Here is a 25,146-nt window from a genome sequence, read left to right as displayed (position 1 = left end):
TGGAGGCGGGGCCTGCAAGGCAGGAGGCAGGCCAAGGCTTGCACTGGCTGGCTCTCGTCCCGGCCAGGCAGGCCTGGCCTTTGCAAGCCTCCTTGTCGCCATGGCAGCAGGAACGCGCAGCTCAGAAGAAGCGCCTTCCAGCCTGGTAGATGCTGAACCAAACGGGCAGATAATTTAAGAGGTAGGTGCCGAAAAGTGGTGGGTACCTGAGAAATATTATTATGACCTGTTGAGCATCCAGATCGGAAGTAGGGACATCCGGCGGGGACGAGGTGCGGGAGGGGTGAGGGTGGGGGGATGGAGGCAGAAGTTTTGGGGTCTGAGCTCTCACTGAACCCTGTAGAATCTTAGTGTACAGTTCTGCTTCAGACTTTAGAGCTTGGAGATGAGTTGTAATTCACTTCTCTTTCTTAACCCATCATACCACTCTCCCCAAATACACCTGTTGGTTCGTTAAGAGGCTGATTTCCTGAAAGACAGGCACTGACAAGGGAATTGCAGCACGCTCGTGGGAACACACAGACACACAGACACACACACACACACACACACACACACACACACACACACTAGTGTTGATAGTATCAGTCTTGTAGAGAGTCTATGTGAATTTACAACGTTGTAGTTTTACATAAAATTCAGGCGTCTCGTCCTCATTATCACCACCACCGACCGATACAGCAATTGCTAGGCTTGTTCGCTGACACAGACCCAGTTAGTACAAGCAGGTTCAAAAGAGATGGGCTGGAAGACTGCCTTCGTTGCAAACTGTTGGAGCAACTCCCTCGCGTATTTTCTACGTGTTGTCGAGGGGTAAACAAAATAACCCCGTCCAAGGGTTCTTAACTATGAGGGTAAAATAAAATGCTGTAATTAACACTATGTAAACATAAAATTATGTAGACACATTCTGTCTTAGAATGATAAATGCTGGGCTGGAGAGATGCCTCAGAGGTTAAGAGCACTGGCTGCTCTTCCAGAGTTCCCGAGTTCAATTCCCAACAACCACAGGGTGACTCATACCATCTGTAGTGGAATCTGATGCCCTCTTCTGGCATAAAGTCAAACATGCAGATAGAGCACTCATACATTAAAAAATAATTATGAATGCTAAACCAGGTGTGGCATGTTCACCTATAATCTCACCACTTGGAAAGTGGAGACAGGAGGATCAGGAGGAGTTCAAAGTCCTTCTCTAGAGAAAATTGGAGGCCAGCCTGGGTTACATGGATCCCTTTCTCAACCTCCCACCCTCCACCTCAATGTATACGCTGTCTGTGGTGGTTAAAAGTCCTGAGTATACAAAATAAAAAGTTCCTGAAGAATGGAAGGTGTGCCAGGAGCAGATCATCTGGTATTTCTTCTGCTTATCTGAATATATCCTATGGGTTTTGTTTTTTTGACAAGTTTAGGAAAGACTGGGTTTGTGGGGGGGGGCGAGCCAAGAAAACATCCTTCTTATTTCTGTGAAAACCTAAATTGAAATTGTTTTAAAATGTCACTGAAGAACTGGAGAAATGGCCCAGTTGTCAAGAGTGGTTGCTGCTCTCCCAGAGGACCTGACTTCAGTTCCCAACAGCCAACTCAGTAGCTCACAGCCTCCAGTAATTCCAGCTCCAGGGGCTCCCTCCCCACTTCTGGCCTCTGCGGCCACCATCTCCATCCCCCCCCACACACACACACAACACATAAATAAGAGAAAATGCAGCTGAGATGGCCCTATTGTGATCACAATAACTTAGCTGCTCCTCAGGGTCCTAAGTCTTCTACTTCAAGATAAGTTGGGGCCTGACCCCTCCTAGGTTAATTTAGCTTTTGAATTCTTCCTCCTCCTATGTGTTTTCACATGTCATCCTTTCCTGTTTTAAGGTGGCCCGGAGGCGGCTCTTCTAAGGACACTGAAGATGGGGACTCACATGGTTATGAGAGTCTGTAGCTCCACGATGCCTGGTGCGCCCTCCGTAAGTTCTGGTGTACTGTCAGGAGTGTGGTGACCTCACGTGAGTGTGGGGCTGCTCAGGAGTGTGATGACCTCACGTGAGTGTGGGGCTGCTCAGGAGTGTGATGACCTCACGTGAGTGTGGGGCTGCTCAGGCGTGTGGTGACCTCACGTGAGTGTGGGGCTGCTCAGGAGTGTGATGACCTCACGTGAGTGTGGGGCTGCTCAGGAGTGTGATGACCTCACGTGAGTGTGGGGCTGCTCAGGAGTGTGATGACCTCACGTGAGTGTGGGGCTGCTCAGGAGTGTGATGACCTCACGTGAGTGTGGGGCTGCTCAGGAGTGTGATGACCTCACGTGAGTGTGGGGCTGCTCAGGCGTGTGATGACTCCTTCTTTGTTCCTCCTCCTCCTTGTAGAAATTCTAGTTCACTTGGGCATCAGTTCCTTATCCTTTTCCTGGAATTAATAAAACCAGGCTGAGGTTGGAAAACTCTAGCTGTTAGTATATATGCATTGTTTAAAGTTTGTTCAAAAGTAATGTTAATTACAGAGCATTTGAGAAACACTGCAAATTACGATTTAAAACATTTTAAAATAACCCATAAGACTCCCTCCCAAAAGCAAACTGTGAAAATTCTAGGCTATATTCTTCCAGTCTTTTCGTCTCTGCAAATGTTTCCCATGAGATCCTATTATACACGAACTTTGATGTTGTTAACTTTGTCCAATGTTTATTTGTCTTTCATTTTTATAATTTTATTATTTTACTTTATGTGTATGGGTGTTTTGCCTCCATGTATGTCTGTGCACCACATACATGCCTGGTGCTGACAGAGGCCAGAGGAGGGTGTTCAATCCCTTGGAACTGGAGTTGCAGACAGTTGAGAGCTGGCATGTAGGTGCTGGGAATCCATCCAGGGTCCTCTGGAGGAGCAGCCTGTGCTCTTAACAGCTGAGCCGTCTCTCCAGGCCCTGCAGAGTGACTTTTTGAGGCAGAGTTTTGCTAGGTATCCTAGTCTGGCATTAAAATCATTGTGTAGCTCAGGCTGGCCTCAAACATGAGGGACTCCTCCTCCTGCCTCAACCTGTGGAGGTCTGAAATTCCAAGTATGACTACCGTGCCTCGATTGGCTATAATCGTCTTGACCATTTATCGGCTCCTTTTTGTTGGACTTCCAAATCTCTCCACCACTCACATTGAAAATAAGTAGCTTGGGGGCCAGAGAGATGGCTCCGTGGTGAAGAGCCCTGACTACTTTTGAAGAGGACTTGGATTTGATTCCCAGCACCCACATGACAGCTCACAGCTGTCTGTTACTCCAGTTCCAGGGGATCTTCTGACCTCCATGGTGCTCAAGAACACATGAAGTGAACGGACACATGCAGGAAAACATTCACATGTTTAAAAAAGAAAATAAGCAACTTCAGATTACTTGAAAAGATAGGAACTTTTTTTTCACCCATGGGTTGGTATTTTATTTTTGTTCCTTTAAACCATACTTTATTATGTATAACAAAATACAATTTATACATTAAATAACATTATAATAGAATGACTTGGTATAATTCTAATCAAAGACTTTATTTTTTTCTTATATGTGTGTGTATGTGCATGTGAGTGGGTGTTGGAAATTGAATGTAATGGCAGCACCCTTAACCTTTGAGCCATCTCTCCAGCCCAGATACAGTTTTGTTTTGGGGGCTTTTTGGTGGTTGGTTGGTTGGTTTTTTGAGACAGGGTTTCCCTCTGCAACCACCCTGGCTGTACTGGGACTAGCTCTGTAGACAAGGCTGGTCTCAAACTCGCAGAGATCCGCCTGCCTCTACTCCCTAAGTGCTGGAATTAAAGGCGTGCGCCACTGCTGCTGCCCCCACCACCACCACCACCACCAGGCCAAGATAAAGTTTTAAACAGAAGAAAAACACGAGAGTTTTCAGGGTACAGAACACTTCCCCACAGGAAAAAAAATTTAAACATCATTTTTTTTTCTAAGTGGATCAGCACAATGTGTTCAGGGACTAGTCATGTCTGGTTCCTGCTGCACTAATGGTCAATGGAGTTGAAAAGAGAGTCCAATTTTCACAGCCATGCTCTTGGAGGAAGAATACATGTTGGATTATTTTTCAATGCAAAAATTGTTCTTGTTGCTTCAATACAAAGCAAGCTGGCTCCATATAACCAGATATGAACATTTATTTTATTATTATTATTATTATTATTATTATTATTATTATTATTATTATTATTATTTTCGAGACAGGGTTTCTCTGTTTTGGTGCCTGTCCTGGATCTCACTCTGTTATCCAGGCTGGCCTCGAACTCACAGAGATCCGCCTGGCTCTGCCTCCCGAGTGCTGAGATTAAAGGCGTGTGCCACCACCATCCGGCAATATGAACATTTTATAGAATAAGTAACCTATAAAGGAAGAATTGGGATGTCAGATTTTGCATACATCCCTCAGAGGGCAGCTGAATGTCAGAAATCTGGATCCTGAGATGTAAAGACCCTGGGTCCTAATGAAAGATTGGTTTTTGCTAGTGTAATTAATAATGGAGAGGCCAGTAGTGATTGACAGTGGGGAAGGAGCACTTCAGGTATTGTCCTAGTAGAGAGACCCAAAGGTCACTTCCAAAACATCCACCAGATGTCGCTGTCTTGATCTGATTTTCAACCACAGGCTATTTGGCAATTTGACATGCGATTTAAAAACAAAAACGTGTAGAATGCATTTGCATATCTGCCTTGGCACTGCCGTCTCGCGGTTACTTTGGCAACATTCTACCCTGGTCTGTTACCACTCTGCCTTGTTTTTCCTTCTGCCCATTTCTGGCTGTCACACACACCCTGTGCACTCTGTCCCCTCCTCTAGACTCATCTAATGCTGAGTTCAGTTTTTCTATTCTTTCCTCCAGCCTTGGTTCTTGACTCAGTAAATGATATGTATACATAAGTGGATCTTTCAGTTCTTCAGGGGTTTTTTTGCTAAAAGAATAGGGCCTGGCATATAAACATATAATAATAGGGACCCAACATATATTTAATGAAAGAATACATGGGTAAAGGAAAAGAAAATACAAGAGGATACCACAGGTTATATTTGGCTGGTGAGTACCATAAGAGACAAAGAAAGATCCAGAGCCTTACATGAACTGTAAGGGCTAACTGATGGCGTACTGAAGTACTAGACCTTTGGATTTATTTATCTGTTTTTTGTTTGTTTGTTTTTCCAGTGCGAAGGATTGAGTTTAGAGTCTCACACAAGCTAAGGACACACTTTAGCACTCAGCTGTATCTGCAGGTCTTGTAAAACATTGTTTATTTTGAAGCATGGTCTTATTAAATTGCCAAAATAACCTTGAACTCTCTCTGGAGCCCACCTAGACCCTGAATGTGTGAACCTCCTGCCTCAGCTTCCCGAAGAGCTGTGATTATAGGTCATTGCTATTGGGCTTGGCTTAGACCTTTTTTTTTTTTTTGAGGCAGGGTCTTATATGGCCCAGGCTGACCTTGAACTCACCATGTAGCCAAAGATCACATTAAACTCTGGATCCTCCTGCAGCCAGCCACCTCCCAGTGCTAGGATTACAGGCATGTCACGCCATACTTGGTTTGGTCTTTGAGTCTTTTTTAGGTTTATTTTATTTAATGCATATCAGTATTTTGTCATCTGTATGTATGCATGCCACATGAGTGCTTGGTGTCCATGGAAGTCAGAAAGGATGTCAGATCCCCTGGAGCTGGAGTTATGGAGGGTTTGTGAGTCACCATGTGAGTGCCAGGAATCAAATCCAGGCCTTCTTCAAGATTAATAAGTGCTTTAAACCACTGGGCATCCACTCAGTCCCACTGATCTTTTTATTTAAAAAAAAAAAAAGGATTAGTGAATTCAGCCAGTTTGGTATTTAACAGCTACAATGTACCAGACAATAAAGATCTTAGTTCTGGGATAAACCAGTAACAAAACATACAAAATTCCATCATGAGCTTCCTTATGAGCAGGGAAAAAGCTAATGATAAATGAACAATAAGCAAGATGTGGTGGTGCAAGCCTACAACTGCTGCACGTGGGAGGCTGAGGCAGGAGGATAGCCAATTTGAGGTTATCCTTCAAGGGGGAACAAAAGAAGAGGGTTGGGGAGATGGCTCCGTAAAGTCTCCTCAGAAAGCACAAGGAGCTAAATCCGATCCCAGAACCCTGTAAAGAAGCCAGTGTAGTGGTGTCCACTTTTAATCACAGTCCTGAGGAGGCGGAGACAGGTAGACTCCTGGAGCTGGCTGGTGTGCCCCAAGTACCAGTGAAAGACCTTGTCTCATAAATAAGGTAGATGTCACCTGACCTCTGGCCTCTACTTGCATGAATACACATGTACACAAGTGCCTACATGCACACATATGTACCCACCCACTCCCCACACAGAAAAAAACAAGTAAACACAGAATATCCAAGGGGATAATGAAGGCTATTGGGAAAAATAAAAATAAAACAGCCAGAGGCACGTAAGAATGCGGGTATGAGGGAGTATTGTTATTTAAAATAGAATAGTGAGTGAAGGACCAAGGTCTAAAAGAACATTAGGGCAGGAATCTGAAGGAGAAGCAGGAATGAGCCATGGGTATCTGGAGATGAGGAAAACAGATTAAAATCAAGAGTGGTTAGAAGAGGGCCTCAGTTAGCATGCATAAAGCCCTGGCTAGTTCTCAACATTTAAAAGAATAAAAGGAAGAGAAAGAAAAAAAAAAAAAAAAAAAAAACTCCCAAACAAAAGTGTGGCCAGAGAAGTTTCCTGGAGAAAGCAGAGCCTGAAGGGGGCATGCTGGCCATGTGGACCGCAGGGGAGGAGGGTGCGGGGCACTTGAAGCAGGGAGTCAGTGGGAAAGCTCAGACATGAAAATGAGCCTGAGAAATCTAGGAGCCTTCCAGCCTGGATAGAGGTGATCCCAGGGGAGGCCTTCAGAGCCGGACACAAAGAATTTCTATTTGCCGTGGTACAGAAAGGGAGTGTGTAAAGACAATGGGCACCGGGTAGCAAGATTTTGAATCTATTGTCTGAGAATGATTATGATGAATATAGACTGGCAAGTGGAAGAATCGAGAGACAAAAGAGCAGTTTAGGCATGTGGTATACAGTGAGAGAGTGCTTACGCAGCATGCATGAGGCCCTGGCTTCAACCCCCAGCACTGTAATACATACATACATACATACATACATACACATGTACGTACATACATACATACATACGTATGTACATACATACACACACACATACATACATACATACGTACGTACGTACGTACGTACATACATACGTGGCCCTTAAAGAACCCAACTGATAGGAGAAAACAAAAGGGAGACTAGGGAATTGTTTCAAAGGGGCATTGATTATTTCATTGATAGTTTTAATTACTGGTTTATTTAAACTGCCTTTCTGCTTCTTTGCATCATGAATGACAGCCTGTAGTGGATGTGTTAAGTTTTTCATAGGTGTGAATCTCATGCATTTTAGTTTTACACAGAGAGGAGTCACAGGCAGTGTTTTCACCAAATGACAGCTTTGTTTAAGGCTGAGAGTCTTAATTACGGAAACATGTTATTATATTTATTAATAGATGGCTTGAACGTATTTGCTAATGTTTCTTTCACTGGTTCATTCATTCATCTAAGAACATTAGTTTAGTACCGTCTATGTTGCAAGCATCATATAGATGTACTGAGCTGTGGCTTCATGCCAGGGTGCTTGCCTGGCATGTATAGCCATAGGCTCAATTCCTAGTGCTCATACTTTATAAAGCTTCAGGACCCAGACTTTGGCTTCACTACTCAATAGTTAGGTCAAGAGCAAACTCTCCTCCAATCTCCCTTCATATGTACATAGCAAACTGTTCATTTTAATTGTGATCATCAAATGTACACCTATTAATGCTTCAGATAGGACTTCGATCATAGTAACACTGAATCAGTTTTGCTATTCCACTAGATATTTGAGTGACTTTTAGTTTGGAGAGGAAGTACCTGCCATTGTTGCTGAGATAATGCAGGACTGAGGAGGTCAAACAGAAGCAGAATCCAGCAGGAGCAGGAACCTGTGGAGAGCAGTTTGCTGCAGTCCTTGCCTTCTCCCAGGCCTGCAGCAGTGGGAGGGGTCGCAGCTCCCAGAGCGCTTTGCGGTTTTCCCATCTACAGGCATCACATTGTATTGATTATTGCCCCAGTCATTCCTCCTAACCCACTTCCATCTAACCCACTTACTGTCCCAGCTCTTCTGTTGATATCTCAACAGCCTAGGGTAGGGGAACCGGAATAGAATATATTCATGTTCCTTAGAGCTAAACACAGTACTTTAGCAGGCACGATAAATACATCTTCTGAGCAATTTGAGGTTGTATGGCCCAACAGGAATTTTGTGCTTTTTCCAATCTTGAGAGACATGCTGTATGTGATCTAATCTAATTTGAGGAGATATCTCAATAGTCTGTAGGACAGTGGAACAGAATATTTTGAAATTGTGTCATCTATATTTAAATGAATTAAAATTAAATAGCATCAAAATTCTAGTTGCCTAATTGCCTTAGCTATATTTCCAGCATTCAATAGCCACATGTGGCTAGTAGCTGCTATTTTGAACAACACATAGAATATAGACTATTTCCATCTTTGAAAGTTCTAATAGACACTACTTCTCTAGGTTTTTGGGAACTGGTGTACACCATGATTTTATCTTAATTTCTACAGCATGCCATGAAGGACTTTGCACAAGGCACAAGCCCAGACCTCAGAGGTCTTTGTTTAGATCTCAGTCCCTGTATTGATTTTTTTTGAGAGACTGTAAGCACCTTGTCCGGTGTGGGTTCTTTCTTATATGAAATTAATAATTGGGCCAGTGAAATCATGATTTTGGAGATTTAAAATCTAGTATGGGGACTGGAGAGAGGGCGCAGTGGTTAAGAACACTCACTGTTCTTCCAGAGGACCTGAGTTTGGTTCCCAGCACCGACATCGGGTCGCTCACAGCATCCTCTAGCTATAGCTCCAGGGCACTCACCACCCTCTTCTGGTGTCTGATCTCCACGGAGACCTTCACACACATGACATATTCTCACACAGACACAAAGATACACATTTTTTTTTTTAAAAAAAAAGTCAGTTATAGCTAGGTGTGATAGCACGTCATACCAGCGTTGGGAGGCAGAAACAGTAGAATTAGGAATTCAAGGTCATCTTTGACTAATTAGGAAGTTGGAGTCCAGCCAGGGGTACCTGAGGCCCTGCCTCAAAAGACTAAAGTGATAAATCAGTGGCTTACTTACTAAGTCTTCCCTCCAAAGCATTGAGCTCACAGGTATTGCTCTCATCAAAGCCTGCTTTTTTGTTTGTTTGTTTGTTTTGTTTTTTTGAGAAACAGTGTTCTCTTGGCACAGATGACCATCTGCAGGCCTCTGTCCGATGCCCGACTGACTCATCAACTAAATGTTTTGGTTTGCATCATTAGGTGTGTAGATGTGCTCCATGCAGTTCTATGCAATTGGAAGTTCCATGCTTCTGTTTATAAAGGACTCCATTGCCATAAGCATAGGGTCGTGAGTCTCCTGGTGGCACTCTGCTGTGAAGGAAAGGGATCACCATTCCTTGTCTTGGCAGTGACACTCCCCAGCTAAATGGTGTAGGATAGAGAGTTCTTGGCTGCTCAGGGTCAGCTTTGCCCCAGCTTCAGCCAGAGTGGAACCCACAGGATTTAACTGGTAGAGCTACTGACTCAATGCAGGTTTGACGCTCTGCTTGCTGTGCTCAGAGGCACACGATGTTTCCAGGAGACTTTGTTTCTTTCGTAGCCTTACATATCCAGTCAGACTGCCCCAAGTAAGGCTTCTCCTTTTCTTTAGTGACCGGAGGAGGAGGTAATTTATTAGGTTAACTATGATTCAATAGGCTCATAGTGACTTTTCTTCCTGAAGTCCTAATGGGGTTTGAGAGGGGCATCCAGGATGGCTAGAAAATGGTTTGTAATTCCTTGATTATTGAGTTTCGTGTCCCTGACCAGCTGTGTCCTTGGACAAGGCTCTGACTTTTCTGGGTCTTAACACTGTAAATTCTCCCCTTCTGTATAGGATCACAAGATGGAATGTAATGTGGACACTCCTTTGACTTCCTTCCTTCCTTCCTTCCTTCCTTCCTTCCTTCCTTCCTCTCTCTCTCTCTCTCTTTTTCTTTTTTTCAAAGATCAGTTTACTCTGAACATGCAAATGACTAGTGTTCTTAAAAATAAACAATCAAAGTAGTGACCTCAGCCAGGTCACAGAAGGGAGAAGTCCTGTTATACTTAAGGAAGCTTTTACCTGTCAATGTACCAGGGCATTTTCGGTGCTTTGTTTCAATTAAAAGCATTTATAAAAACTCATTAAAATATGGTTTGCTTGTTTTTTTTTTTTTTATTTTGTTTTGGTTTGGTTTTTCGAGACAGGGTTTCTCTGTGTAGCTTTGCGCCTTTCCTGGAACTCACTTTGTAGACCAGGCTGGCCTCGAACTCACAGAGATCCGACTGGCTCTGCCTCCCGAGTGCTGGGATTAAAGGCATGCGCCACCACCGCCCGGCTTGTTTGTTTTTTGAGACAGGGTTTCTCTGTGTAGTTTTGGTGCCTGTCCTGGATCTCGCTCTGTAGACCAGGCTGGCCTCGAACTTACGGAGATCTGCCTGGCTCTGCCTCCTGAGTGCTGGAATTAAAGACATGCACCACCACCGTCCAGCTGCTTTTTTTTTTTTGAGACAAAAATCTCACTACGTATCTGTGGCTGGCCAGAAACTTGCTATGAAGACCAGGCTGGTTTGGACTCAAAGAGATCTACCTGCCTCTGCCTCTAGAGTGCCAGATCTGACTTGTGTATATATATATTTGTTTGCTATTGAAAGGACTGCACGTAGCTTAGGCTGACCAGAAACTGGCTATGTAGCCAAGGATGACTCCTGAGCCTCCTGCTTTCAGCCCCCAGTAAAGGATCACAGGTGTACACCACCATGCTGGCTCTTAGCAGCTATTTTATCTTTAAACTTAATTAATTAGTGTGTGGGAGAGCATGATGTGTGTATATGGGTGCCTGTACCAGAGAGGAGTTCTCCCTTTCCACCTTGAACATGGTTCCTGGATTGAACTCAGGTGTCAAGCTTCTGCAAGAGCCTCTCTGCACTGAGCCATGCTGCCCACCTTCCCCCTCATAGCAGTTATTCTGAAGAGAGAAGAGACGTGTGTGGTAAAGCCTTGGTCACCCTTGAATTATCTTTCTCTCTTTCTCTTTTTTTTTTTTTTTTGGTTTTTCGAGACAGGGTTTCTCTGTGTAGCTTTGCGCCTTTCCTGGAACTCGCTTTGGAGCCCAGGCTGGCCTCGAACTCACAGAGATCCGCCTGGCTCTGCCTCCCCGAGTGCTGGGATGAAAGGCGTGCGCCACCGCCCGTCGTAAATTATCTTTGATGTTTCTGTTGTGATGCTATGATCTGTTTAGCACTGTCCACTTACTTATACCGTAATATTTAAAGACCCCCACCCCACAGCCTCTCTCCTCTGACTCCTTTTTGTTTTGTTTCTTGTCCTTCTACTTCCTCTTCTCTGGGCTGCCTCGCTCTCCAGCCCCGCGTGGAAAAAGGTTGCTGTTAGTTCGAAGAGCGGGGTGGGGGAATCCTGTGACTCACTCCTTTTCCCACCCACCTTGTGGTGAGGTGCTTGCAGCCTTAAGAGAGCAGTGAATACGTGTGTGTGTGTGTGTGTGTGTGTGTGTGTGTGTGTGTGTGTGTGTGTGTGTGTGTGTTCACGTGCGTGCGCGGGAACGCCCGCCTCCAAACCTGCAGTGTAGTGATTGTAAGCATATGCTCACGCTGGCAAGCCCACTTGTGTCAGCTCGGGGTGTGTGTGTGTGTGTGTGTGTGTGTGTGTGTGTGTGTGTGTGTGTGTGTGTGTGTGCGCGCGCGCGCGTGCACGCCTGTGTGAGTGCTCGCTGCGCGCGCGCACCGGTCCGGAGCGTGTGCGCGCGCCCTCGGCTTCCCCGCACTCACGGGCAGCCCGGGGCTGGCCGCCGGCGCCTCTTGCCTCTCCGTGCCTGCGGTGCGCGCCCTGCTGTTTCTATAGGAACCAGCACGGCGCCGGGCCCCTCCGGCTGCGGCCCCGCGCGCGAGCATGCCCAGTGCAAGCCGCTAGTTTGGCTCGGGGTCTAGGTTTCCAGTAAGTGGCATGCGGGACTCGGGAGAGATCCCAGGGAGCTGAGCCGATCGCCTTTGTGTGCAGAGAGAGGAGGAGGCGGCGGCGGACCCCACCCGGGGAGCCCCACGGCAGGAACAATGCTAGCCTGCCTGACCCGCGGGAACTTACTGGACGTCCTGCAGGAGGGCTTCAATGAGGTAACTGCCCCGCTCCTCCCACCCCCAGCTCCCCGTCACCCCGCGCCTCCCGCCTAATCTCCGGAAGGGGATGGGGAGGGGGGCATCCTCTGGGGGAGCCCAGAGCACATCATACGTTAGGGTTGAAGAGCCTGGGTGGCAGAACCAAGGTGGTGGGTGCGGTGCAGACAGATGCACGAACCTGAGGACATCAGAAGGGCGGTGGGCCTCTCTCTAAGCTGGACGATTACCTTCCTGAGCGCGGAGGACAGTAAGGACCACGCACTCAGAAGGCATCTCGGTGCAGGGAAGGTGGTCCCCACGCCTCTCAGGGATTCTCCAGGGACATCCTTGAGGGAAGCCCTGAACAGGAGGCAGCGGAGCTCTTTCTATTTCAGGAGCTAACCGGATGAGTCACGGGAGGGGTGTGGTGGTGTGGCATTGGTAGAAAGTTTGAGAGGACAGGAGACTGCGGGTGGTCCACACGAGGGGCCCTTTCCAATGTGATTTTCCTGGGTCCTGCAAGTTAGGTCCTCCACTACCGAGGACAAGGTTGACGGAGAGGAGCAACCTGGGTCACAGGCCCAGTTTTAGGAGCCAACAGGGGCTCCCTCCTATGAGAACTACTGTGAGGAGCCTCAATCTGACAGGAAAGGTGGGCTAGGGTTGACTCAGGCTTGTTTCCTCCTCACAAGTTCCTCTCAGAATTCTGTTACCTCTTCCATTTGCTTCTTTTGTGACCCAGGCGGTTCTGGGGTCTTGTTTGAGACCTTTGCCATTTGCCCCTCCCTGCTCCTCACCCATCCTTTTGGTTGCCTTAGCCTGGCAGCCATGAAGGCACAGGCTATTGGGCATGGCTTCGTGCCCACTTTCCCCTCTGTCCACCTCTCCCTTCTCTATGGATTTCTTAAATTTAAGATTTCTCCTGGTTGGGGGAGTGGGCTTGGGCATGCTATTCAAGTGCCCTACCACTGCCCTGCTCTTCCACCCTTTAAGACAGCCCTTGTGTTTTTAAAATCAGTTTTTAGTCAGATAGCATAGGAAAACATACCTCCCCGCCCCAGTGGTGACTGAACCTAGGGCCTTGCATATGACTAGGGGCTGTACCACTGAGCTACACCCCAACCCGATTTTTCTTTTTAATATTAACATTACAGGCAAGACGGGAGAGCCTTTTGTGCTGTTCTCAGTTTCTACCCCCTTCCCAACCTTTCCCCCAGAGGCAACCAACCATTCTCATGAATTTCCATGTCGGATTTTTTTTTTTCCCCTCCCGCTGCACGACAGGCTGCCTCCTTGATCCCTGTTTCTAATTAAGAAGCCCCACATTCTGACCTGCCTTGGAGCCTCCCCCAGTTCTGGCCCCTGTGCCCCAGCCTTGTTCCTGACCCACACAGAGAAAAACGGAAATGTTCTGCCAGTGTGGCCAACTGTGCTGGAATTTTCCTTTGGCTGAGGGGTGTCGCAACCTTCGTTAAAGGGCAGGGCTTGTATCCCGCCTGCACGGCGGGCCTCCTCATCTTCACATCACTCCTGACTGAACACATGTAAGGGAATCGTTAACAAAGAGCTACAGACCCAGAGGTGAAACACAGTCAGGAAGCACACCTCTTGAAGTGCCTCCAGTAGTCACATTCATCTGTTCTCTCTCTCTGCCCCTGGGCCTTCTCTGGCCCTTAGCTGTGTAAATCTGACCCATTCATTGTGGCACAAGTCCCTTGGTCCTCTCATGGCTCTCCCCCTTTTCTGTTTTAACCCGGCTCTCTGGTGTCAGGACCCACCTTCTGATTAGAAGGCAGCTGGCACCAAGCCAAGTCCTAGTCTTTGCTTTCTGCCCGTTTTTCATTTCTAAATCTTTATCTAAAGACCCATGTGAAAACGAAGCAGCCTGGCCATCATTTCCATGCCTCTGTACACGTATATTACCTAACATCCAGTTCTTCCAGAATAAGGGGAAAGGGGCGTGAAAAATATTCTTTTTCCTGTGGTGGTAATGGAATATTCCTAAAAACAACAGCCAGACAACCTTGCAATTAATTCTTCTGTTTAGAGCAATTCAGTAATGTGTCTTTGCCCCCTGTGGTGTTTGAATTGTCCACCCACCCCATAAACTGCTCTCTCTGCAGACCCATGTACTCCATAGTAGTAGAATCCTTAGTAGATCTGAACTCTGGAAACCAAAGTAGCACTTTGATTTCATACCTCTAAGTAATATAAACACCAATGTTGCATTTGAAGGATTCCCTAGTTAACATAAATTTTCCCATACATAATACATTTTCTTCATCCCACCCTGCCATATACTTGCACATAATCCTGCTGCTGAACAACAGTCTGAGGGAAGTAATTGGTATGGTTGGTGGGGGCCTTGTTTGATCTAGTCCAGGCTCCAGGTTGCTAATAGGCCCAGTAATATTCAGTCTCCTTTGCTAGAGTCATATGATAAGGCTGTAACTGGAGACTTAAAAGACGGTGTCAGAATACGCTTAATTCCTCTGAGAAATTCTTTCTACTGAGGCTAAGAATACCGCACATGCATTCAACTACCTCTTGGGAATAATCTAAGTATATCTGAAGCTATCCTTCTTCACCCAGATGGTTTATTATAGGTCTGTGTGGTTAGGGCTGCAACCTCATTCTCCATGGCAGAGAAAACTCCCACAGGAGACAGGGCTATGGCCTTAATTGGTTAATTATAAAGAGATCCAGCAGCAGAGAGAAACCCTGCCCTTTGAATCAAGGCTCCCCTCTATGTATTGTTGGTCGCTCCTCAGTCCATATGTCACTAAATAGAACTGCGTGTGACAGAATCTTTTCAATCACATTGCCCACCTAGAGTCCTGGCCTCAGCATGCCTGGCAAAGAAGTCACAGAATTGATTCATGTCAGAGATGCTAAAGCAATCTCTTGTATTGACATGGTTAATCCATAGATTTTGGCTACTGTCATTGGTAACCCACCTTGGCTATGTGGGTTTTCTGTAATTCTCTACTTCCCTATTCTGCATTTGTTTCAAAGCTATTTGTGTGTGTGTGTGTGGGGGGGTGTGGTGTGGTGTGTAATGTGTGTGGTGTATGTGTGTGTGTGAGATGTGTGTGTGTGGTATGTGTGTGTATGTGTGTGTGGTGTGTGTGAGTGTGTGAGATGTGGGATGTGTGTGTGTGGTGTATGTGTGTGTGTGTGTGTGTGTGAGATGTGATGTGTGTGTGGTCTGTGTGTGTGTGAGAGAGATGTGATGTGTGTGTGTGTGTGTGTGTGTGTGTGTGTGTGAGAGATATGGTGTGTATGTGTGTATGGTATGTGTGTGTATGTGTGTGTGTGTGTGTGTGAGATGTGGTGTGTGTGTGTGTTTGAGATGTGGTGTGTATGTGTGTGTGAGATGTGATGTGTGTGTGTGTGGTATGGTTGGTGTGTGTGCAGCCTTGAAATTGATGTCAAGTGTCTTCTTCAGTTGTTCTCCCCTTACTTTTTAAAAAATAATTTGTTTTACATATATTTTATGTACATTGGTATTTTGCCTGCATGAATGTCTGTGTGAAGGTGTTGGATCCCCTGGAACAGGAGTTATAAACAGTTGTGAGATGCCATGTTGGTGCTGAGAATTGAACCCGGGTCCTTTGGAAGAGCAGCCAGTGCTCTTAACAGCTGAGCCATCTCTCCAGACCCTCTCCCTTCACTTTTTGAGACAGGGTCTCTCATGGAACCTGGAGCTCACTGATTCCACAAGCCTGCCTGGCCAACGAGCTCTGGAGATCCGCCTGTCTCTGCCTGCCCAGTGCTAGGATTGCAGCTGGGTGCTGCTGTGCCTGGCATTTTGCGTTGGTGCTGGGCACTGGGTCTTCCTGCTTACGTAGCAAACACTTCACTGACTGACCCGTTTCCTGGGCCTGTTGTTTCTGACATGAGCTCTCACGTAACCCAGGCTGGCCCTGAACTCCATATGTAGCAAAGCATGACATTGAATTCCCGATCACCCTGTCTCCATTTTCGCAGTGCTGTCCCTCAACACCTAGTTCAAGCTACTTGGTATTGGTTGTTAAATTAACATTGTCTTTGGCAATATGAATTTCTGCCAGTGTTTTTCCTGGGGGATAACCTCCTTTTTAAAAACTTTGGTGTTTGTGTTGGGAGACTTTAATAGACCTACGATTATGGTATGGTTTGACCAATAACATTTGTTTATTCATTCATTGGATGAGGGGAGTACATAAAGCTATTGAAAATTGTATAGGGAGAGACAAAATCTACTGGGAGAGCCCCAGCAGGATGCTCAATATGTCATAAACACCACAAAAGAGTAATGTTTATGGGAGATTATAGAAGCACTTTCTAACTAATAAAGCCATGAAAGGAAACAAATATTTATCCACCTTTGTGTTCACTGAGGTCAGATCCCCCCCACCCCACACACACTGATCAGCTGGTATATGTGTGCAGGCAGTCACTCAGCAAACGCTCACTGAATTACTGTGTTTACCAGGCACTCTGCCAGGCTCTGGAAATAGAAGCCGAATAACAGAGTCTGTTCCCTAATGGAGTTCACAGGCCAATGAAGATAGAGAAAGCATCATGCTTGGGAACTTTGTGGTGATACAGACATCCTGCTTGTGGGAAAGAGTGAACTTCTGCCTAGCTTTGATGTGAACGGCTAAGAGGTTGAAAGTTAAGGGAATGACTTATGAAAACGTTGGTCAGCTGGAAGCCAGTTGTCTGACCATGTGGACCGGCAGATTTTTTTTTTTCCCTATCCATTTTTCTCCAAGTAGGAAAGGAACATATTAAAAAGCCACCTCAAGGTTCATAGGCTTGGCAGGGGGAAGTAGCGCATCGCTGGAGTCCCAGCCACTCAGCAGGTTGAGGCAGGAGGGTTGCTTAGCCCATGTGTTGCTTATTGAGTCACCATGGGCAACAGAATGAGCCCTTGTCTGGGTGGTGAGATGGCTCGGTGATAAAGGCTTTGGCCACCAAGCCTGTGACCTGAGTTCAGTATCTAGACCCTCCATGGTGGAAGAGGAGAACTGAGGCCTGCAAGTCGTTCTCTGCACACACGCCATGGCAGGCGTGAACCCACCCACCCCTAGTCATCAATAGATACGTAAATAAATAGATACGTAAATAAATAAATGTTTTGTGTTTAAAGGGAAAGGGGCAGGGAATTTATCTGCTCGACATTCCCTGAGAACAGAGTGTGAGCCTCTGTCTGGCCTCATCCTGTGAAGGGGATGGATACTAAGGAAGGAAGAGGATACTGAGGCAGGAGAGCTGCCGGGAGCACCCTCTTTTAGTGCCTCCTGCTTTCCATGAAGTAGCGTTGCAGCATTGGGCCAAAAAGAGGCTCTCAGACATTCCCGCAATGAATTCCTCAGTGCTTTGCTGTAGAAATTAAAGGCCCATTAAGTATTTAATGTAACGAAGGACTCCGCCTCTCAGCTGATTTTTTTCTATCTAGACTGACTTCCTCACTCCCCACCCAGCCTCACTGGCTTTGTTCCCACTGGCACCAATGCCAGCCCAACAGATGCTCCCCGGCTGAAAGCTACCAGGCAGCCTTGCGTTCCCGGTGCTGAGTGATGGGCAGACCAGGCGTGTGCGGCCCTGATAGGGCATGGTTTGCCAGGTGCCACTCCCCCCGGCAGTTTAGAGTTTGGGTGTGCATAATACTTCATCTGCTTTGATGGGCTTTGTCTGGGCTGTGGGGACCAAAGGCTCAATCTCCTGCTTTTCTGAACGCATTTCTGTATTGGTTCCTAAGCTAACTGCCATTGAAGTGGTCATACACATAACCTTCATTGGCCACATTTGGTAAGGGGGTGAATCCGGTATCAGAAGCTCTGAGGGTAGGCCAGATGGTCTGCTTCTAAACTAAGAGACACCATAGACTATAGATTGATTGATGAGATTATAGATTGACTATAGATGCATTGATTTATTCTCATGCGTTTATTGAGCACTTACCTTGTAACGTGTATTCATGAAGGAACAGACTGTTTAGAGAGCTTATAATTATTGGAAATTTTATAAGTTTATGAAATGGTATCATTCTGAAAAAACCTTAGCTGCTCTTCTTTTTCTATGTGGTCCTTTGGCCATAAAGCTGAACATTTGATATAAATGGCCCTGTCCATGTGAGGAAGAAGAAATTTTAATGATATTTTTATTTTGACCCAACTGACCACCAAGTACAATGAACAAAGAACACTGGAGTAAAGGACCAAAAGAATTAATAGAAAAGAGCCTGGTGTCGGGCGGGTGGTGGCTCACGCCTTTAATCCCAGCACTCGGGAGGCAGAGCCAGGCGGATCTCTGTGAGTTTGAGGCCAGCCTGGGCTACAGAGTGAGTTCCAGGAAAGGCACAAAGCTACACAGAGAAACCCTGTCTCAAAAAAAAAAAAACCAAAACAAAAAACAAACAAAAAAAAAAAAAAAAAAAAAAAGAAAGGAAAGAGCCAGGCAGTGGTGGTGCACACCTTTAAACCCAGCACTTGGGAGGCAGAGGCCAGCTGATCTTTGAGTTTGAGGCCAGCCTGGTCTACAGACTGAGTTCTAGAATAGCCAGAGCTGTAGAGAGAAACTCTGTCTTGAAAAAACAAAACAAAACAAAAAGAATTAATAGAAAAGAAATACAATATTGTGGGTTTTTTTTTCCCCTGCTGGCAGAATTTAGCCCTGTCATAACTTAACCTGGGCTTTTGTGTCTGCGGAACTCCCTAAGCCTGCCTTCTCACCTTCTGCTGCTGGAGAGGCTGCGCTCTAAACAGGAATCCTCCGGCCTCACTGTTTAATTTCCTTTGGCCGGTTGGCCTCCTTCTGCACTTGCTGCTCTCCAGGTTGGCCAGCAGGGGGCCACAGAGCCAAACCACGTCGATGGAGTTCCCTGGTGGAAATTACAACCTGCTTTTGCAGCTCTACCCAAACAAATCCTCTGCAGAAACAGGCTTTGATCTCCTCCGCCGAGGGGCGGGGAGCAGAGGCCAAGGCTGTGAAGTTGTTTGGAGGGAAGGGCAGATCCTAAAGAAAAACAGAAGGCAAGTTACATCTGGCAGCAAGGAGGCTTTCAAGGCCAAGGGTCCCTGCCCAGATGAAGGGTGTGGATAGGACTGTCTACACTGAGAGTTTGAACCCAGATTGTAAGGTCCATGGAGTGACTTGGAGGAAGCTGACGGAAACAGGCACCTGTGAGCCTTGTCAGATTCAAAGCCCGCTTAAACAACTAGACCACTGCTGCTTCTGTTTCTCCTTCCTCTGAGGCCTGATTCGGCTATCATAAAATCTCTGTCTTTCTAGAATTATCCATGACACTGACATCTTTTTAAAAATATTTATTTTTTTGTGTATGAATGTTCTGTCTGCATGTGTATATGCTGGTGCACTTATAAGGGCCTGGTGCCTGTGGAGACCAGAAGTGGTATCAAATCCCCTGGAACTGGAGTTACAGCTGGTTGTGAGCTGACATATAGGTGCTAGAAACCACACCAGGGTCCTCTGCAAGAACAGCCAGTGCCCTTAAGCTGTGAGCCATCTCTCCAGCCCAGGACACTGACATCTTGATCACTTCCCCAGAACAAGTTAAAGGTGAAACTCACGACAAAGTCAGCGTCTGTACCGTCATGGACAGCGTACATACCAACTGTCTGTCTGACTCCCTTTTTCTTTGTGAAAATCTGGCCGCAAGTGCCAAAACCCAGCTTGAACAAGAAGAAATAGGAAGTGGAGTTTACTGACTCATGGAATCCTAGGAAAATCTGAAAAGTTAAACCACAGAAAAGGCAGGGCCATGGCAGCAATTTAGACTTAGTGAAAAGCAAAAACTTCAATTCTGGCAGCAAGGCTCCCCAGCTCTCTGCCCCCCTTCCCACGGTGTCTTTATTTCTTTTACAGACAGCTTCTCATGAGTAAATGGGCAGCCTGGTTTATCACAACGTCTAAGTGTGGTTTGTGTGGGTGCTCGTGTACATACGTGTGCATACATGTGCACATGTGTGTGCAGGTCATTCCTCTGGTGCCTTCCGCCTTTTGTTTAAAACAAGTTCCCTTATTGGCCTGGGACTTTACCAGCAGTCTAGAGTGGGTGGCCAGGGAGCTTCCAGGGGTCCGCCTGTCTCCATCTCATCTTAACACCTCTGGGGTCAAAGCACGTGCCACCATACCCCAGCTCTGGGAGATCTGACACCCTCTTTCGGACTCTGGGGCACTTTGTCTGTCTGTCTGTTTCTCTCTGTCTCTGTGTGTCTCTTGTCTGTCTCTCTGTGTCTCTGTCTCTCTCTCTGTCTAGCTGTCTCTCTCTTGCGCGCGCGCGCACACACACACACACACACACACACACACACAATTGAAATGAATCTTTTCCTTTTAGTTCTATTAGGAGTATGGTGCAAGGGAGAAGCAGGGAAATCAGAGGGGAGGTTTTGCAGGGAAGAAAAAGAACATGAGTGATTTAGGATCTGAACCTCTCACCCCAGTCCTAACCAAAGAAGACGTATTAAAAAAAAAATCTGAGGCTGGAGAGATGACTCAGTAGTTAAGAGCACTGGCTGCTCTTCTAGAGAACCCAGGTTTGATTCCCAGTACCCACTTGGTAGTTCATAACCATCTGTAACTCCAGTTCCAGGGTATCCAGTACCTTCTTCTGGCCTCTACAGGCACCAGACACACATGTGATATACAGATGCACATGCAGGCAAAACACCCCTACACATAAAAAACTAAGCTTAATTAACTAAAACTCTGGGCCTATGAGATGACCTACCACCCAGTCTAATGACCCAAGTTTGATCCTTAGGAGCCACATGATAGAAGGAGAGAGTCCTCCAAGTTGTCCTCTGACCTCCACATGTGTGTTATGATATGTTTACACACACCCTAACCTCCCTAGACACAAAGTCACACACAAATAAGTAGATAAAGATAATACAATTTTTTTTTAAACATTTGGCTTTGGGGAACTGAGGATATAGGTCAGGGGTAGAGTGCTTGTATACGTTGAGACCCAGAGTTTAACACCTAGCAATGCAAAACAAATATCTAGTTTTGTTTAAATTACAATGTAAAGAATACCAATATACAAAAAAAAAAAGAGGAAGATGAAAATAAAACAACGGGTGGAACTTGCAGAGAGGGACAGACTCTTGCAGAAATTACTTAGTGCTTTGTCTGCTGTGGAGGGAGATGCCCTGATCTGTTCTTGTGAAAGCCAGGCAGCTGAGCCGGGCAGGGCTGGGCTCACACCACAGCCTCTTCTAAGGTAAGCATGCAACAGGAAGTGGGTGGTGCGCTGCTCCTCACAAGAATGACTCTGTCCTTTCAATCAGGCTTTTCAGAGCAGCAGCAGGCATTGGTAGCAAAGGAACACGATCTCTTCTGCCTTTTAAGTGAGAAGTGCAGAGAGCCCCAGGCCACAGGAAGACCAGACCCCCACTTTAGAGGTCGAACACAACCCCCCTCTGCGGGTTAGACAGAAAATTGTGGAGCTGAGACCTGAAGAAGAGCACTCTAACCCTTCACCTCGGATAAGAACTGCCCCATGCTGCTGTGAAGGTCTGAACACTCTTGTTAGATTCCTTTGGGCTGACTTATGCCATCGGGAGTGATGATAGATGTCCCAAATGCCAGCTATTAATTTTTAAAAAATAGTTGATTTAACCTAAGACTTGCTTATCAGTTTCTAAAAACTATGTGAGTCTGGGCATAATACAAAATAGCCTCAGCATCCTAATACTTTCCAGGGAGGACTTCCGGATCCATCATAATGATGACTTAGCTTCCCAGTTCCCACACTGCCCCTTCTGCTGCAATGAACACCTCTGGGCCACTTCATCAAAACACATCTGGAACCATGTCGCCCACACCTTTAAAAAAACTGTTTTCTTTTTTAGAGGGAGAGGGTCTCGTTCCCTCACCCAGGCTGTCCACTCAAGTTCACTGTGTAGCCCAGGCTAGTCCTCGTGCCTCAGCCTTCTGAGTGCTGTGATTACAGGTGTGTACTCCCACATCTGGCTCTATACCTGGTGTCTTGAACCCCGACACTGTGCTCCAAACCCAGTTTCCACTATTAATTTAATTAAACTTAATATTTTTGTTCCATCGACCTCTCCTTTCCTGGTGTTTTCCATCCTCTCATCTTTTTTTCAGGGGGGGAGGGAGAGGGTTTTGAGACAGGGTTTCTCTGTGTAGCTTTGGTGCCTGTCCTGGAACTCACTCTGTAGACCAGGTTAGCCTCGAACTCACAGAGATCCGCCTGCCTCTGCCTCCCGAGTGCTGTGACTAAAGGCGTGCGCCACGACCTCCTAGCCTCATCCTCTTCATCTTATCCACTGGCTTCATCTTTTCTCCCTGGCCCTGACTCAGACCAGTGACTTCAGCCCTCCCTCCCTTTGCCCGGGTGGTCCTGGAGTCCCTGACTACCTCCAGCTCTCCCAAGCCTTTACTTAGTTCCTCCACGGATGGTCTGGGCCTGCTGAGCCACGCTAGAGTAAATCCTCCGCCTTGCCAGGTGACTCACTTGCGGCATCATGCTCTCTAGCCCCTGCGAGCGTCTTCAGTGGTCCCACAGGGTCTGCTCCAAATCTCCCTCCCTTACCTTCTCTCCCAGTTGATCCTCCTCCCAGGAATGAATGGCTTGGGGAAAATGGGACTGGGACTAAACTGTCGATATTCCTCTTCCCACCCCCGCTCTTCCTCATAGCCCCACACTCTGAATGGGGAGAAGTAGTCCTTTCCTTCCTCCCAGCCTGTCTGCATCAAGTAGCCCCTTCTCCTGATCATTTCTATGTTACTGACCTCTTCCCCCAGCCGCAAACAGTCTCATCCTAAAAACCACTGGTGCTCTATCCTGTTTTTCCCTCCAGCTAGGACCCTCTCTCCCTTCTTCGCTTTCTTTTCTCACCTTCTGGGCTCCTCTCAGTTCGCTGCCACCTGACTTCGGCCTTGCCCGCTACAGGGTCTGTTCCCCAAAAGGTCACCAGCTTGAGCTGTTATTACTACATCAAGCGGTCGTCCGGTTCCTCAGGTCAGGCTGCTGCTGACCTGAACGTCTCTCTTCTCCGAATTCCTTGCCGCACACTGATCTGTCCTGAGTCTTCCTGAATCTCCTGACATTTTTTGTTGCTCATCTCGCCATTTCTCCCTTTAAAAATGTGTTTGTACGTGTGTGGATGGATGGATGTGTGTCAGTACGTGTATGGGAGCTAGAGGCTGCTGTCAGGGTCTTCCTTGATCACACACCACCTTGTCTATTGAGGTAGACCCTTGAACTTGCCCATTTTGGCTAGTCCGTCTAGCCAGCTTACTCTCGGGAATCCCCGTTTCCACCTTCTACTCTGGCCATCACGCTCACCCAGCTTTTATGTGGTTTCAGGGATCTGAACTCCTATCTTTATGCTTGTGTGGTAAGCTGAGACATTTCCCTAGCCTGACACTTGTTCCCCACCCTTTAAAAATCATGATGATGATGATGATGATGATGATATGATGATGTGGTGTACATGGGCGTGCATGCCACAACACATGTGGTGGTCAGAGGACAACTCTGTGGAGTTCGTTCTTTCTTTCCACCTTTACATGGGTTCTGGGGACTTAACTCAGTTCAGCAAGTGCCTTTACCTGCTGACCTGAGTTCATCTCACTGGCCCACCACTTGTTGACAAGTCCCAGGTTTCTTGTTTATAGTAGAAATAATATTTTTTTTTCGAGACAGGGTTTCTATGTAGTTTTGGAGCCTGTCCTGGATCTCGCTCTGATCCAGGCTGGCCTCGAACTCCCAGCGATCCGCTTGGGCTCTGCCTCCCGAGTGCTGAGATTAAAGGCATGCACCACCGCCGCCCGGTGAAATAATATATTCTTTGGAGTAAGATGGAATGGTTTCAAGTCCTGGTTGACTACTTATTGGTAGTGTACCCTTGAGCATGTTTTCCATATGAAAGGGGCATAAATAACTATGATTTTAATGACTGGGTTTTAGTTTGCTCTCTATTGCTGTAATAAAACACCGTGACCAAAAGCAGTGTTGAGGAGGAAAGGGTTTATTTGGCTTATACTTCCACATCAAAGTAAATCATCGAAGTTGGGGCAGGAACTGAAGCAGAGGCCATGGAAGAACAGTGCTTACTAGCATGCTCCTCATAGCTTGCTCAGCCTGCTTCCCTAGACCACCCAGGACCACCTTCCTAGGGTGGCACCACTTCCAGGGGCCTGGGGTCCCTCACATCAGTCATTAACCAAGAAAATGCTGTGTAGATTTGCCGACAAGCAATTTAGTGGAGATATTTTCTCAGTCAAGGGTCTCCTCCCAGATGTCAAGTTGACAAAAAACTAACCAGGACAGGTCTGGTGGCTGAAGAAGATAATGCATGCAGTGTCTCTCTCTCTCTCTCTCTCTCTCTCTCTCTCTCTCTCTCTCTCTCTCTCTCTCTCTCTGGCTGACAAGAGTGCATTTGAGTTCTCTTCTTTCCTTTAGGTACCCTCACTTCTCATCCCTTTTCATACCAAGTAACTTCTCATAGTTTGCCTCGCTTTTTGAAATGCTTTGGAACACAGGATTTAGAGTAAGCATGAATGCCAATCTTTATTCTGCCATTGACCAGCGCTATGACTGTAGCTGTGCCTCGGTTTTCATATCTATCAAATAGGAAGAATAGTTCTGAGAAGAATCAGTGTGTACGAGGAGGTGATTAATATGCGAAAGTGTGTGGTCAAGTACTTAGCACAGTACCTGGCATGTAGGAAGTGCTCAGTGGAAGGTAGTCATTTGCACAGTTCATATATATATAATATATATATTATATATATATAAAACACATACATATATACATATAATTTATTTTCATTTTATATACATTGGTGTTTGTGC

General features: G+C 46.4%; 1 protein-coding gene across 5 annotated transcripts in view; it reads left to right on the top strand.

The window, feature by feature from the left end:
• Positions 1–59: 59 nt before the first annotated feature.
• The window catches only part of Dixdc1 (DIX domain containing 1), a 91,843-nt gene continuing 66,756 nt past the window's right edge, over positions 60–25,146 (top strand). For 2 of the 5 annotated variants that reach the window (XM_052760139.1, XM_052760131.1), the window contains exon 1: positions 11,969–12,323. In XM_052760139.1, the coding sequence (XP_052616099.1) occupies positions 12,264–12,323 (60 nt within the window). In that variant the 5' untranslated portion in view covers positions 11,969–12,263. Of the gene's footprint in view, positions 182–1,869; positions 1,962–11,965; positions 12,324–25,146 lie in introns of those variants that run through there. The other 3 variants (XM_052760136.1, XR_008222806.1, XM_052760150.1) reach the window with 3 other exon arrangements.

Source organism: Peromyscus californicus, unplaced genomic scaffold (genome assembly GCF_007827085.1).
Source record: "Peromyscus californicus insignis strain IS unplaced genomic scaffold, ASM782708v3 Scaffold_11__1_contigs__length_118956290, whole genome shotgun sequence".
Lineage (NCBI taxonomy): Eukaryota > Metazoa > Chordata > Mammalia > Rodentia > Cricetidae > Peromyscus > Peromyscus californicus.
The sequence above is the reverse complement of the archived record's forward strand: the minus strand, read 5'-3'. Positions and strand labels throughout refer to the sequence as shown.